The sequence below is a fragment of the Orycteropus afer genome, unplaced genomic scaffold (genome assembly GCF_000298275.1).
Source record: "Orycteropus afer afer isolate SDZICR_OR568_19922 unplaced genomic scaffold, OryAfe1.0 scaffold00215, whole genome shotgun sequence".
In the NCBI taxonomy this organism is placed as follows: Eukaryota; Metazoa; Chordata; class Mammalia; order Tubulidentata; family Orycteropodidae; genus Orycteropus; species Orycteropus afer.
Window position 1 is genome coordinate 727594 of NW_006921802.1, and position 16884 is coordinate 744477.

Below are 16884 nucleotides of genomic sequence, written 5' to 3' on the forward strand. Positions count from 1 at the left end.
TGAGTCGGAAACGACTCGACGGCACTTAACAACAACAGCATTGTACTTCATGACAGATCTTGAAACATACTTTTTGATGATGAATGCCATGCCATTCCTCTTCAATTTCTCATTCCCAGCATAGTAGATCATAAGCCAAATCATAGACCAAAACCAGTCCATTTCAGCTTACTAATGCCTAGGATAGCAATCTTTATGCATTCCATTTAATTTTTGATGACTTCCAATTTTCCTAGATTCATACTTTGTACATTCTATGTTCTGATTATTAATGGATGTTTGCGTTTGTTTCTACTCATTTTGAGTCATGACACATCAGCCCATGGATGTCCTGAAAGCTTTCCTCTATTCTTATCATTAAGGTCATCTCTACTCGGAAGAGTTAGCTTTTCCCCAGTCAAAGTTTGAGTGCCTTCCGACCTGATGGGCTCATCTTCTGGCACTATATTAGACAATGTTTCAGAGCTATTCATAAATTTTTCCAGTAATATATATCAGACAGTGTTTCACTGCTATTCATAAAGTTTTCACTGGCCAGTTGTTTTGAGAAGTAGATCCTCTTCCTTGTTCTGAGTCTTTCTTAGCCTGGAAGCTCCACTGAAACCTGTCCATTATGGGTAACCCTTCTGGCATTTTGCAACACTGGTGGCACAGCCCCAGCCTCACAGCAACATGTAAGCCACCACAGGATCACAAACTGACATATAAGTTCATCTCCCTTAGTTGTTCCTGACCCATCTGCATCCACCTACCTCTGGTCCTGGCTTTAAAATTGAGCTTCCCCAAGCAAAAGCAGCCCCCAAGCCCCACGCCCAAATGCCGTGGGCCCCAGCCTTAACATAGAGCTACCCCAAAACGAAAAGCAGCCCCCGAGCTCCGTGCCCACCTACTGCAGGCCCTGGCCTTAATAAAGAGCCAGCCCCAAGGGAAAAGCAGCCCCCAAGCCCTGTACCTAGGCCCTGGCCTTAAAATATAGAGCTGCCTCCAAGCAAAAAGTAGCCCCTGAGCCCTGTGCCTGCCTTCTGTAAGCATATGTATATATATGTTTGTGTGTGCTGCATATATATTCATATATTTAATAAAACACATAGGTGACACAATTGCAGATACTTCCTAGACATATCTAACCCCCCCATGGGTTTGGTTTATTGGGTTTGAAGATTTAGGACCATAGTCTTGGAGGACAATTTGGTCAATTGGCATAAGGTAGTTCATAAAGATAGTGTTCTACACCCTAGTTTTGTGGATAGTGCCTGGGGTCTTAAAAGCTTGTAAGCAGCCATTTAAGATACAACTAATGATCTAGACTTGTCTGGAGCAAAAGAGAAAGAAAGAAACCAAAGATTCAAAGAAGAAACTAGTCTATAGTACTAATAGCTCACACAAACCATGACCTCATCTATTCTGAGACCAGAATTAGATAGTGCCCAGCTAGCAACACTAACTGTTCTGACCAGGGACATAATAGATAGTTCTGGGTAGAATGGGAGAAAAATATTGGAACAAACCTCACATTTCTAAAAAAAGTCCAGACTTACTGGACCAGCAGAGATAACAAGGACTATTGTGGATACTGTGCTCCTTTAAATAATCATCTATCTGTATGAGACTGAATGGTCACTGTTTACTATAAAGCAAAGATGAGAAAGGAAGTGGGGTAGGAAGGAGGGCAGAGAAGCTAGATTAATGGAAATAGAACAACTGGAATGCAAATAATGAGAATGCTGACACACTGTGAAAAATATAAGCAAGGTCAATGAACAATATATGTAGAAATTGTTAAATTGGAACCTAATTTGCTGTGTAAACTTCCACCGGAGTACAACTGAAAAAAGACTCCTATTAAGCCTACCATTAAAGAAAAAAAAAGGAGTTTCGGTAAGATGGCAGAATAGGCAGAAAGACTGCACAGACCCTCTTCAACAAAGAAAAGGGGAACCAATTAACACAGATACAGAAGATAATCCTGGACGCCTGAGCTTTGAAGGGAAGGCTATAGAAGTGGACTAAACTCCAACTAGTAGAAGAATTTGCATGAAAACACCAAAAAAGGAGACATATGGAGCTTCAGTCTGGCAGTGAACCTGACAGCACAGACAGCTTGGATATTTGCCAAGTGGTGTTAGGACCTAAGAATTAACCTAAAAATCAGCTCTGCTAGATAAGGACTACTCTGGTGGCTCATGAAGGGGAAGCAGGGAAGAGGAAGGTGGGCTGAGCTGTGGACTTTTGCCTGTCTGGAGGGCACAGCCATTTTGAATATTTATGAGAGGTTTGACCATTTTGGTTATTTAACATGACAGCATTCTCCCAGATTGCAGGGACTTAAGAACAGGCTCCACTTGCTGGGAACCACAAGGACACTGTGCGCAGCCATTTTGAATGTTTACAAGCGGTTTGACAATTTTGGATATTTAACATGACAGCATTCTCCCAGGTTGCAGGGACTTAAGAACGGGCTCCACTTGCCGGGAACCACAAGGACATTGCAGATACCAACGACTGGAAAGGTGCGACATTCCCCTTGTTACTCATACCTACACCCTTTTGGTGAATGGTAGTGTGGCCATCACTCACTCCCACTCACTTTCTAGACCAGTAGGAATTCCATACCAGTCTGTGTGCTAGGACAGAGCCTGGGTGCCCTGCCCTGATTTTTTTCTTTCTCTTTTTTTTTAGTTTGTTTAAAAATTATTATTATTATTATCATTGTCCTTATTATTATTATTCTTTATTCTTCCCTTCCCAGGTTCTAGTTTTCAGCTTTTTCTCTATTCCCTGTTCCTGGTTCCAGTTTTCTTTCTTTCTTGTGATTAACTCCATTCTTTGTTTTACTTTTTGTGTTTTTCCCATTTTTTTCTTCATTATTCTTCTACTCTACTTTTTTTCTCTTATTGCCCTCTTCCAAGATACCATGTTTTTTTCCCCCTTTTTTTGGTTATTGTTCCTGTGTGATTACATGGTTTATTTTTTGTCCATTTCCTTTACTTTTTTGATGGTTATTCAGTTGTTATTTTTGTCTAACTGAGTGGGAGACAGCAACAGTCCCCATATGACACAACTATACCTACACCTCCTGCAGCTTCACTTACTGAGTGAGAGCCACCGCTTCCTTCTCTACCAATGGGCCAATGATAAACAACCACCAAGAAGAGCCTGACTCACCCTTAGCTGCTCTTCACAAATGGTTAACAGAGATCTAAATGCAGCAACATCACAATGTCTTGGAGACAAAAGCCCATCACAGTCCACACAAAGAAGCAAGATAAAGTGGTAGAAACAAGGGAGCAGGATACAGACCCAGAACATATCCATGAGGAAGAAGCAGCATTGGATTCCCTGATAAGAAATTCAAAAGAATTATATTTGGGTGTCTTCAAAGGATTGAGAGAAAGATCAAGAAAAACACAGACAAAATTAAGGAAAACACAACAAAACACTAGAAGAGTTTTGGAAGAAAATACAAGAACAAAATGACAAAATAAATGAAAAATTAGAAATGATTCTAAATCTACAGATAGAAATCCAGAAGATTAATACTAAATTTTCAGAAATAGATAACACATTGACAGGGCAAAAGAGTAGAAGTGAATCAATAGAAGACAGAATTAATGAGATTCAAGACAAACACCTGAATACTTCTTTGGAAAGGGATCAATCAGAAAAAAGATCAAAACAAAATGGAGAAAGGCTAAGGTTCATTTGGGATACCATCAAAAGGAATAACCTACATGTCAATGGAATTCCAGAACAGGAAGAGAAAAATAAAACCACTGAGAAAATTGTCCAAGATTTGTTGGAAGAGAACTTCCTTGATACGATGAAATATGACAATATATTCATTCAGGAAATCCAATGAACCCCAAACAGGATAGATATCAAAAGAAAATCACCAAGACATATCATTATAAAACTCATCATAACCAAAGACAAAGAAAGAATCCTGAAATCAGTATGGGAAAAACAAAAAGTTATTTACGTAGGACAACCAATAAGAATAAGCTCTGATTTCTCAGCAGAAACCATGCAAGGAGGAGGGCAATGGGATGGTATGTATAAAACCCTGAAAGAGAAAAATTTTCAACCAAGAATTATATACCCGGAAAAATTGTCTCTCAAATATGATGGTGAAATTAGGAGATTTCCAGATAAGCAGAAATTAAGGGAATTTGTTAAAACCAGACTAACCTTATAAGAGATACTGAAAGGAGTCCTTTGAACAGAGAACCAAAAATAGCAAATAACAACTGACCATTAATACACAAGATGACATAACCCAGAAACCATAGCTATGGACATAGCCAAAGTAAAATGAGCTTACAAGATTGTAAACAGGGAACCAGAGACATCAATTAAGAAATGAGGACAACTACAAACAAAAAGAGGGAAAATATTATGTAGTTACAAAACTTCTAAATAGTGAGGAAGTCAAGAGTGTTGCATGATAGAAGGGACTGTTCTAAAGTCAGGAAGAAAATTATAAATCACAGGGTAACCTCAAAGAAAAATGATAAACCTTCACATCACAATAAAAAAGAGCACAAGCACAAATATTCAGCAAATACTAAAACAACAGCAACAAAGGAAATGATAACACGATTCATAAACATAATGAACTCAGCACAGAAAATAATATGGAACAAAGAAACCAGGGACACCAAGAAAAAACACATAACAGAATGACAGCAACCAATTCATACTTGTCGATCATTACACTAAATGTTAATGGATTAAATGCACCACTCAAGAGACGGAGAGTTGCAGATTGGATAAGAAAACAAAACCCATCAATATGCTGTCTACAAGAGACACATCTTAGAGACAAAGACAAAAATAGACTAAAAAAGGTTGGAAAAGATTTATCAACCAAATGGCAACTGTAAGAGAGCAGGAGTGGCAATATTAATTTCTGATGAAATTGACTGTAAGACAAAAAAAAGAAGACTAAAATATAAGATAAATTATTTTTGAATTGTGAAATTATTCTTGGGGTTTAATGATATTTTAGTCAGGATAATTTTCAATGTGAAGTTTCTTTTCTTACCTTTAAATCATTATCTTAACAAATAAGACTATGTAATCTGTTATATAGATTATGTAGATGAAATTATATAAATTATAGGTGAACTTTATTCACATTCAATACCTTTGACTTTCTCAATTTAGAATTTATAGTAGATGAAGATTTATTGAAGACTAACTTTGTGCTTATTTGCTATATTCTCTTGAGATTAATAAAACTACATTTCTATAATTCAGGCTTCATTCTAATTCTCACAGGCAGTATTCTCCATTAATCAATATTACTAAGTTTTCACTAAGAGTGCGTAATTTCCTTTTTTCTGTTGTCATCAGAATTTCATCTTTTTTCACACTTCAAAAGCATTTGAATTATTTATTATTGTTATTATTGTTTCTTGGGCTGCTTCATGTTCTCCCTAGATATAAATTCAAACATGTATTTCTTTTTTGTTGTCACTACCTCTTTTTTTAAAAAATGTAATATATGTATTTTAGCCTTTAAATAACTCTTTATTTTTCAACCTTTCTGCAGGCCCATGATGAATCTTGACCTCTAGTGGCAATAATTGAGAATTACTGACTTGATACACTAGTTTATAATATGCTTATGTTCATTTGATAGCTAAGAAATAAACCAAAAAAATAAAAAACAAAACCAAACACAATGCCATCGAGTCGGACCTGACTCATAGCGATCCTTCTGAAGCAGTATCACTACGGAAGTAGATTGCCCAACCTTCCTTCAGAGTTGTGGCTGGTGGGTTTGAACCATCAGCCTTCTGCTTAGTAGTCAAATGCTTTAGGCACTATGCCACCAGAGCTCCCAGCTATGAGATTGTAATACTTTTATTAGACTAGCTTTTCCCATATTTTCAAAGGTCAATATATGTGGAAACATTTGTAATTTGATGAAATACAGAGTGTTTCCAAAAGAAGAGATTAGTGGTATAAACAAAAAGCCCTCATAAAGATACTTGTTTAACACCAAATTATGGGCATTTAACAAATTCTAAGTATAATAATTTCTAATACTTACATTAAATCACATTCTGGTTAAATTATGTTCATGCATAATTATCCTTTCCTCCTCAACATCATTGCTGTATTACTGTATTTTAGAATTTTGTGACATGTTCATAAATATAAATTAATGCAAATGAATATCCTCTCTTAGTGGAAACTTTATTTGCAGGCTAGGGTAATAAATCAATATTGTTGTCTTTCCATATTTTGAAATTTTTCACTCAAATGTATGAACAACATCAAGTTTTGATTATAATAATGCTTCTTTTATCTTATAAACCATTTTCTGTTTATTAAGGATAATGAACTTCAATGTTAAAAACAGAAATTAGAGATTATAACTAACATTAGTTGTCTTTTTACTGTGAAAATTTTAAAGAAAACATTTGTTAAAATATTGAATGATAGTTTAATGATTACATATATACTATGGGCCATGAAAATTTTACATTAAAATTAAAAGATAACATTTGGTTAGCTTCTTTTCAGTAAGAAATAAAAAGAAGAAAATTTACAATAAAATTCCACGAGATCTACTTTGACATCAGCAGTAGAAACAATACTTTATAATATGTTTTGGAAGTGTAGTTTGTAGTGACTGAATGATCAGAAGAAAAGAGCCATTTATTATCTAACCTACCATAAAATGCCTAAAAATTCTAAAAAAAGGTTATATTTATTGTTATAGTTAACTGAATTGATGGAAACTATTCTAACTTCCTAAATAATCATTAAACTTTCTTTATGTGGTACATCTAAAATAAGCATAAAAATAAAAACTTATCTCAAAATTTGTGACTTCAGAAAATGGGGAGAATAAAAATAAGTTGAAAAACTAATAAAATTGTTTGTCTTTTACCAATGTCAGGCAAGTTCATTTCATTGCATATATTCTGCTCCTTTTTCTTCTTTTAAAATTATTTAAAAAACAACAAAAACAAAATGGTATTTAAGGTGTGGATTTGGAAGCTACTATGGAACCATAGGTGGCCCAGTACCATTCTTCAGCGCACAGTTAAAACCCAGAGAAAGGTATCGAGCACCTGGAAAGAATTTATACACAAGCCCAGGAAAGAAAGGAACTGGATATGGGTAAGATATTTTCATACAATTTGCTTTGAACTTAAAAAATAAAGTTCTAAGTTCCTAAACTGTGAAGTCACCATTACTGATTTTCCTTCCTCAGCTATGCAAATGTTACCATAGGTAAACAGCCTTCACACTCTGCTGATTTCTACGATGAACCAAAACTAACTTATAAGGTAAAATAATCTATTCTGAATTTTTTCCACATTTATTTGACTCACTTAAATAAGAATTCACTTATAAAATATTTTGTTTTATTCCATCTATTTGTGATATATAGGCAATGGCAGACTGATGTGTATGGATTGTGGTAATGTTGAGGCCAGGAAGAAAGCGAGGTGGTGCGGCATGTTTGGAGCACCTGAGTGAGGCCAGGAATGAAGCGAGCTGGGTTTGTGGGTTTGGAGCAGCTGAGGGAGACTAGGAAGTGATAGGAGGGGTTTGGAACAGCTAAGAGAGACAAGCTTGTCTGTCAGTTGGTTGTAGTGTGGTGGTTGCTAAGACAGACTTGGAAGAAGACAGAGGCCACCCACTTCTCAGAGAATTGGCCAGTGAAAACATTATGAATAGCAGTGAGACACTGTCTGATATATTAGTGGAAAACATTATAAATAGCTCTGAAACATTGTCCGATATAGTGCGGGAAAATGAGCCCCTCAGGTTGGTTGTTGTTGTTGTTGTTGTTGTTATGTGCCGTCGAGTCGGCCCCGACTCATAGCGACCCCTCCTTGGGTTTCCGAGGCAGTATCACTACGGAAGTAGGATTGCCCAACCTTCCTTCCGAGGAGTGGCTGGTGGGTTTGAACCGCCAGCCGTCTGGTTAGCAGGCAAGTGTCTTAGCCACTATGCTACCAGAGCTCCTCAAAATACAAACGGGGGAAGAGCTGCAAAAGCATTCAATTTGTAGGTCATAACAAATTATGGGTAACATTGAGAAGAATGGGAATTGCAGAACACTTAAATATACTCATGAGGAACGTGTACATAGACCAGGAGGCTGTCGTTCAAATCAGAGAGGTCATACTGCATGGTTTAAAATCAGGAGGGGAGTGCATCAGGGTTGTATCCTTTCACTGTACTTGTTCAATCTCTATGCTGAGCAATAATCTGAGAAGCTGAACTATATGAAGAAGAACATGGCATCAGGATTGGAGGAAGACTCATTAACAACCTGTGATATGCAAACAATATAACTCTGCTTGCTGAAAGTGAGGATGACTTGAAGCACTTACTGATGAAGATTGAAGACTACAGTCTGCAACATGGATTACACCTCAATATAAAGAAAACAAAAATCCTCACAACTGGACCGATAAGCAGCATCATGATAAATGGAGAAAAGATTGAAGTTGTCAAAGACTTCATATTATTTAGTTCTACAATCAACATCAATGGAAGCAGCAGTCAAGACATCAGAAGACGTATTGCATTGGGCAAATCTGCTGCAAAAGACCTCTTCCAAGTGATGAAGAGTGAAGATGTCTCCTTGAAGACAAAGGTGCGCCTATCCCAAGCCATGGTATTTTCAATCACCTCATATGCATGTGAGAGCTGGACAATGAATAAGGAAGACCAAAGAAGAGTTGCTGCTTTTGAGTTCTGGTGTCAGCAAATACTGAAAGTACCATGGATTGCTAAAAGAACAAACATCTGTCTTGGAAGAAGTGCAGCTGGAACGCTCTTCATCTGACCTTCTTTGGTCATTTTGTCAGAAGGGACCATTCTCTGGAGAAGGGTATCATGCTTGATAAAGTGGCGGGTTAACAAAAAGGGGGAAGGCCCTCAATGAGAGGGAATGACACAGTGGCTGCAACAATGGGCTCAGGTATAGCAAGGATTGTGAGGCTGGCATAAGACTGGGAAGTGTTTCGTTCTGCTGTATATACAGTCGCTATGAGTTGGAGACGACTCAATGGCATCTAACAACAATAACAATGTTGACCACTCTGATTTTAGATTTCCACTTCTTGCTATAGATCATCTCAGCCTTTCCTGGACAAGTTATTAACTATAGCAGAAGCTATAGTTCCCCTGCCTGATCCTGCTTGTTGTGTGTCCTCCAGTTGATTATTATTCTAAATGGCCCCATAGGTTTTCCAAGACTGTAATCTATATGATAGCAAACTGCCTTTTGGTACCAAACAGGTCTTTTCTCCTGTATCACCTGGTGCATTCAAACTGTGGACTTTTTGGTTATCAGAGAGAGCTTAGCCACTGCACCACCAGGGCTCCTTCTTGAGCCTTTACAAAACAAACAAAAAGGAGCTCTGGTGGCATAGTGTGAAAGCATTTGACTGCTAACCAGAAGGCTTGTGGTTCAAACCCACCAGCCACTCTTGAGCCTTAGATAGCTAGTAAAATTCTAATGTAAAAATCAAGTATCCAAATGTTTTGAGTAAGATTTCTGAATGGTATGCTGTGTAAACCACTTTGCTGCCCTCTTGAATCAATCTTATACTGAAAATAAAATTCTCATTGAGTTAAAAAAAAAAAAGAAAAAGTTAAGAATCCCTTAGTGTTAGAAGTAAAAACTGACATTTATTGATCTACCAGCTCTTGTGGTATAGTGGTTAAAATATTTGGCTGCTAATCAAAAAGTCTGCAGCTTGAAAGTACCATTCACTCAGTGGGAGAAAGACAAAGCAGTTGGCTTCCACAGAGAAGCCTTGGAAACCCTATGGGGCAGTTCTACTTTGCCCTGTAGTGTCGCTATGAGTCAGAATCCACTCGCTGGCACTGGGTTTTTGGACCGTGTGCTTCAAATATACAATTTCATTTAATCTTCACAACCTATTATCATCCTCATTTACAGATTAAAATGTGACACTGAACGTGTATCTAACTTTCCCATACCAAAAAACCATACTCACTGCCGTTGAGTACATTCAGCTCATAGAAACCCCTCTTTGGGTTTCCAAGGTGCTATCTCTAAGGAAGTATTCAACTCATTGCCATCAAGTCGGATCCCACTCCTAGCAACCCCTCCTTGGGTTTCCGAGGTGGTATCACTATGGAAATAGATTGCCCAACCTTCCTTCCGAGGAGTGGGTGGTGGGTTTGAAATCCCAACCTTCTGGTTAGCAGTCAAATGCCTTAGGGACTACGCCATAGCCACTAAGAAATGGTGAAAAACAGGCAGGAACTAGGGTTTGAATTAGAAACCAGTCTTTTTCCTGATATACCATATTGCCCAGATATATTAAGATAGATTTTTTTGTTGTTGTTCAGATGAATAGATCTCTATACTTCAAATAAATTAATATCCTAAATGAATAATCATAGTTGTGCTCATTCAGGATAAGTAGGCATATATTTTCTTCACATAAACAAAATTTGAAAAATTTAAAATTTAAAAGTGAACTCAACTCACTCACTGCTGTTGAGTTGTTTCTGACTCATAGTGATCCCTCCTTGGTTTTCCGAGGCAGTATCTCCATGGAAGTAAATAGCTCTGAAAAAAAAGTAAGCCCAATCTTCCTACTGAGGAGTGCCTGGTGGGTTTGAACTGCCAGCCAAATTAGCAGTCAAATGCCTTAGGCACTACACCACCAGGGTTCCTCAGCAGTATATATTAAAGAATCTAGATGCGTATATTAAAATTTGGTCTAATATACTTTTCTTCCACTTTGAATAATTTATGCCAGATCATTCCCAACTCTTTAATTACAGAAAGAGAATGAAGAACACCATCATTTACTTAAAGGATCACCTTTCAAGTCAAATTCTTACCCAAGGGAATATTTTGACAGTAATCCTTATTTTCTCAATAAACCTTTACCACCAATTAAAAAAACAGAGAAGCAAGCATCACTTGTAGCTCCTTTTAAGCCCTCTTCTCCTGGTAAAAAGGTAAGTTAAAATTTTTGGAATGAAAACAATTAAGTATTTTAAAGAAATACTGACACTTGTCACATTATTTTATTACTGATGTAAATAATAAAACTTTGTGTGAATGCCAAGACATGAAACCTGTTTTTACAAAATAATGTAAAGTCACAAGCGTGGCTAGTCTAAGGAATAATGAAGCTCTTGCAATGAATTAACTGTTCGTTGCTTAAAATATTTTGAATTTACAATGAAGTCTTGGAGTGCTTGTGTAAAACTGTGTAGTTTTTTCCCCAAACCATAAAAAGACACCTTTTTAGTTTTTGAAATGGTTATACAATTCACTGTCTCCCTTCTGCAGATGTTTGTAAGTGTGTAGAATAATAAAAGTTGGCTTGTGTTTATAAACCTTAGTTTATATTTCCTTCTCCTCCTGTGAATTGCCTATTCTTTTTCCCTGTGGATTTTCTATTAGAATATTTGTCTTTTTCTTATTGACTTGTAAGATCTTTGTATATATTGCATAGATAGATAACTGCTGTGGAGTTTACTCTGACTCATGGAGATCTTATGTACAATGAAATGTTGCCCAGTCCTGTAACATCCTCATGATTGCCGTCATGTTTGAGCCCGTTGCTATGCCCACCGTGCCAATCCATCTAAGGGTCTCCCTTACCTAACTGGTCCTCTACTTCACCAAACATGATATCCTTGTCTAGTGATTGATCCATTTGAAAACGTGTCCAAAGAAAGCAAGTCAGATGATGTTCTTTTGTGATCTGTAAGATTTTCATTAGCTAAAATTCAGAAGCAGATGGCCCCACTCCTTTCAGTCTGGCTTAGTTTGGAAGCTCCACTGACACCTGCCCACCATGGGTTACTCTGCTGGTATTTGAAATATTGGTGGCATAGCTTCCAGCATCACAGCAACATGCAAGCCCCCATATATGACAAACTCTTAGTGGTTTCGTATATAAAGAATAATGTTAGTTGCTTGTGTTGAAAATAATTTTTACTAGGCTGTTGAATCTTTGACTTAGATTTTGGTATTTTGTGCTATCAGAAATTTAAACAGTTGATGTAGTCAGATTTATCAGTACTTTCTGTGAAGTTTTATGTCATTCTCAGAAAGGCTTTCCCTACCACCAGTATTATGAAAATGCGCATTCTTGATTTCTTCTATTAATTTTACCATTTTGCAATTAGATCTTCATCTAAAATGTATTTTAAGGTAGAGAATGAGGGAAGGATGCTGCTTAATTTTTAACCTTTTTCAAAATCCAGTTTTTGAGCAATAAGGAAACTTTTGGGGAGAATGGAAATCTTCTGTATCTTGATGGTGGTAGTGGTTTTAAGGGTAAATACATCTGAAAAGCTCATAGATTTATATAGTTTACATGGATGCAGTTTGTTGTATGTGGATTAGATTTAACTGATTTTTTAAAAAGCTGATTATTTCTAATTTCACTGATGAAAAAAATTTTTAACACTATTGCTTTCAAATACCACATTTATCAAAAATTCAACTTTTTAGGGTAAAAGTTCTGAATTTCCATTATATTTGATTCATCTGTTTATTTCTACCAGTGCCAAACTGCTTTTAATTACTATTACATTTTACTATTGGTGGTCTTATCTCTTCTTGTTACTCTTTCAAAAAGCTATATTAGCTATTCATTAATGTATATATATTTTCCAGAACTTCAAAATTATTTTATAAAATTAAAAAAAAAAATCCTTGGCATTTTGCAATAAAGTGAAATCTTTAGATTTTTTGATGAATTAACATTTTTTATTTGAATCTTCTGATCTAGGAATTAAACAATTTATAAAAATCTTTTACATCTCTTCATAGTATCTGTTTATATAGAAACATTTGTGCTTTTTTTCTTAAATATTTGACCACTTTATTAAACTTTTTTTAAAAAAGGTAATAATGGTTGATTCTCTTTGTTTTCAGACATATGATTATAGTATCTGCAAATAATTTTACTCCTTCCTTTCCAACATTTACCTCTTTTATGTCAAGTCTTATTTCTTAGGCTAGCAATTCCAAAATAAGTCTCAACAAGAGTGACCATAGTGGCCATCCTTGTCTTAATTTTGATTTTAAGGGGGTCACTTCTAGTCTTCATCCTTTATAAGTGCCAAAAATAGGAATAAATATAAAGGGTTTTGTTTGTTTGTTTTTAATCAGGAATGAATGTAAATTTTATCAACTATCTTTGTAGAATTTATTTAGAATACCATTTCCCCCCCTCTCTTTGACTTGTTATAGGGGGCGTAACAATAATCGATTTCCTAAAATGAACCCCATTTTGGCCATGTTGCCTTCCTCTTTACATGCAATATTGTATTTTATTTAATATTTAAGTATTTCTGCATCAATAATTTTAAGTGTGATTGCTGTCATACTCTTTTTTGGGGGGCACATATCTTATCTTGATATAAGTAGATGCTGGCATTTTAAAAGAATTGGAGTGCTTTCCTTCTTTTCGTATGTTCTGTAACAGTTAAAATACCACCAGAATTATCTGTTCTATGAAAGTTTGAATGAATTCTCATAGGCAGTATTCTGAATTTAGCTCTAATTTGGGGGTAGCTCTGTCAACTTTCTCAGTTTCTGGCATTATATTCTGTTTAAGTTTTCTATCTTTTTTAAAAAATCAATTTTGATCATTTATATTTTCTTAAAAAAGTCATTCATTACATTCAGGTTTTCAAGTTTATTAACATAGAGGTTTACAAAAATACTGTTTTATATTTATGTTGATATTCTCTGTAGATATGGGTTCCCCCACTCCTTTGGCATTCTTAATTCTAATATCCACTTATCTGTTTTTAAAGCATCATCTGGTGGGTTTATTTGCCATGTATATTTTTTCTACTTTTGGCTGATGTTTTTGCTTTTACATTTATTAAGTTTTCTTTTTTTGATGTTCTTCAAAATAATCCATGCCCCTTCAATCCGGAAAACTTGGAAAATTAGAACCATAGCTTTCAAATGAATTAAATATTTATGTACATTTGACTTAGACACAAGAGAAAGAGGGAGCTCTGGTAGCATAGTGGCTAAAGCACTTGACTGCTAACCAGAAGGCTGGCGGTTCAAACCCACCAGCCACTCCTCGAAGGAAGGTTGGGCAATCCTACTTCCGTAGTGATACTGCCTCGGAAACCCAAGGAGGGGTCGCTATGAGTCGGGGCCGACTCGACGGCACATAACAACAACAACAACAACAACAAGAGAAAGAATTATTATAATTCATAATTCAATGGGTTATTACGATTTTATAGACTTTTCTTGGCAAATATATAGGAACTCTTGTGGCATATTGCCTAAGGCATTTGACTGCTACCCAGAAGGCTGGCAATCACCAGCCACTCCTCAGAAGGAAGATTGGGCAATCTACTTCCGTAGTGCTATCACTTTGGAAACCCAAGGAGGGGTTGCTATGAGTCAAATCTGACTCAACGGCAGTGAGTTGATATATAATATGAAGATAAAAATTCTGTCAAATCAGTTTAAAAAGTCAAGGCAAATATTTGTCTTTTGTGTGTATAGGTTGTAAAATATTTTGACTTCTCTTACTAGTGTATAAGATCACATTTTCCTCTCACTTTCATTTTTTATGTGCTAATCCTTTTTTTTTTTTTTTTCGTTTTAAGTGTTTTTCCCATCATTAACTGACATCTAGTAAACTCATGTTACCCCAGCCATTGTGTTTGACAAAGCTCGCCCTTGGTCTCATATCCATCCTCTGATTCTGAGACTTAACTCTTTTCCTACCAAACTCCTTTCCCTCTGTATTTCATTCAGTCTGTAATAAGCCCACCCACTACCTATAAGGTAGCATGATCTGATAAATTGTCACAAAAAAATTAATGTTTGGCAAAAGTTTAGAATACTATTTTTCTATACATGTCTGTATTTTAATAGAAAACTTCCAAAATTACGGTGTCATAACCCCACAGTATAGGTGGTAGGGAGTCCCTTTCCTGGTATTTGAATTAAACAGTATAGATAACTTTCTCTAAATGTAAAACCAACTGCATAAAAAACCACAAAAATGTAAATTAACTTTTTAAAAATGTAAGTTTGTAGAAGCATTTTACAAAGCCACATTAAATTGTTTCATTTTTATTTGTAGGCTGGTGGAATGAAGGCAGGAACATTTGAGCCTTACCCTTCACATTCTGTTGACCCTTATGTGGTTAAGTTGCCAAGAGAGGTTCCTAGCAAAAGTGATAAGATTTTTCACCCACCAGGTGGAACAAAAAGCAGACCAATGATAAGTATAATGACTTTAAACGTCAAAAGGTAGGATACCTTACATTTAACCCACAAACCAAGAAAAATTGTTTATAACTCTTAAACTTCTTCAAAATAATATTTTATACATGCTTTTAAAGTGGACAGATTTGGGTAACTTTAGAAGTCATACTTTTTCATCTTCTGGAATTCTTAATTGAGAAAGCGAGATTTATCTGTTCCAAACTACTATGTCCATAATTCTTTTTTTTTTTTTCTCCCATGTTCTCTGATATCTTTTTATTTTTTATTTTTTTATTGTGATTTGGGTGAAAATTTACAGAGCAAATTCACTTTCCATACAGCAGTTCACATACACTTTGTCTCATGACATTGACCACAATTTACCACAATGCAACAACAGCTCCCCTCCCACTTCCTCCCAATAGTTACCTCTTCCCTGTGTCCATCCCTCCATGCACTCCTGCCCCCTGAGCTGTCTCCCTGTGCATAAGCAGTCCTTCTTTCTCCCATGTTGGTTCTCTCCAAGGAGTGTATCTACCTCAGGTAAATGTTTAACTCATATGCCTGTCTTTTGTTTGGTTGGAAGCCACAGGTGTGGGTTCATTTCCAGATCTGAAGGGCAGTGAGGGGCCATAGTCTCAGTGGTTCCACCAGACTCTATCAGACCGGCAAACTTGGTCCCCCCTTTTTATTTCTCTTCAAATGATTTTGAGTTTTGTTCCACATTGTTTTCCCTCTCTATCCAGGATCTCCTACATAGATCCCCTTCCAAGTGGTTGACAGTAGCCGGGAACCACCTAGTTCTTCTGGTCTCATAGTCGTATAGGCTGCAGATTGCATGGTGCACCAGTCGCTAGGACTAATTGTTTCCATGAATGTTTGGTTTTCTTCGTTCTTCTTTGCTCTGGATGAGTAGAGACCCATCGTTGCATCTAGATGACAGCTTGCAAGCTTTTAAGATCTCAGTTGCTACTCGCCAAAGTAGGAGGTGGAACAATGTTTTGTGTAATATGTTATGCCAGTTGAGCTTGATATCCCCTGCAACTATGGTACCAAGCCCACAGATTGAACTACTCAGTCCATCTGGGTCACTGGCTGTGACCAAGAAGTGACTACAACCTTGCCCCTTGTCAGCTTTAATATACACTTGGGAATTCAGATCATACAAATAAACTTATAGGACCATTGTCTGCCAACCCTATACATGGTCTTGGGTACATTCCCCACTTCATAGATATACCTACTAGTTCAGCCTGTCCACCCATCTATCCACCCATACCATGTTTGCCTTCAATGACAATGCAGTACTGTATGTACAAAAGGGTTCATCTTTCTTGTCTGTATCTCCCATGTACCTGTCTATGTCTTTCTCTCCCTCAATGCCACCATATTGATCACTCACATTTAGTACATTGCCCTTCTCTTCACCCAAATCAATACTTATCTTTACCTATATAACAGTGTTCCCTACCCTTCCCTCCCACCCCTGGTAACCAACAAAGGAAATTTCCTTCCATAGATAAACCTTTCCTTGACATTTACAATAATGGACTAATACAATATTTGTCCTTTTGTGAGTGACTTATTTCACTCAGCATAATGTCCTCCAAGTTCATCCACATTATGTGGTGTTTTGCAGATTCTACATTATT

General features: G+C 36.5%; 1 protein-coding gene across 1 annotated transcript in view; it reads left to right on the plus strand.

The window, feature by feature from the left end:
- The window catches only part of CUNH4orf47 (chromosome unknown C4orf47 homolog), a 32991-nt gene extending 17710 nt beyond the window's left edge, over positions 1-15281 (plus strand). Inside the window, exons 3-6 of the mRNA XM_007948374.2 lie at positions 7000-7137; positions 7232-7307; positions 10801-10980; positions 15108-15281. Coding sequence (XP_007946565.2) covers positions 7000-7137; positions 7232-7307; positions 10801-10980; positions 15108-15281 — 568 coding nt within the window. The remainder of the gene's footprint in view (positions 1-6999; positions 7138-7231; positions 7308-10800; positions 10981-15107) is intronic.
- Positions 15282-16884: the final 1603 nt, after the last annotated feature.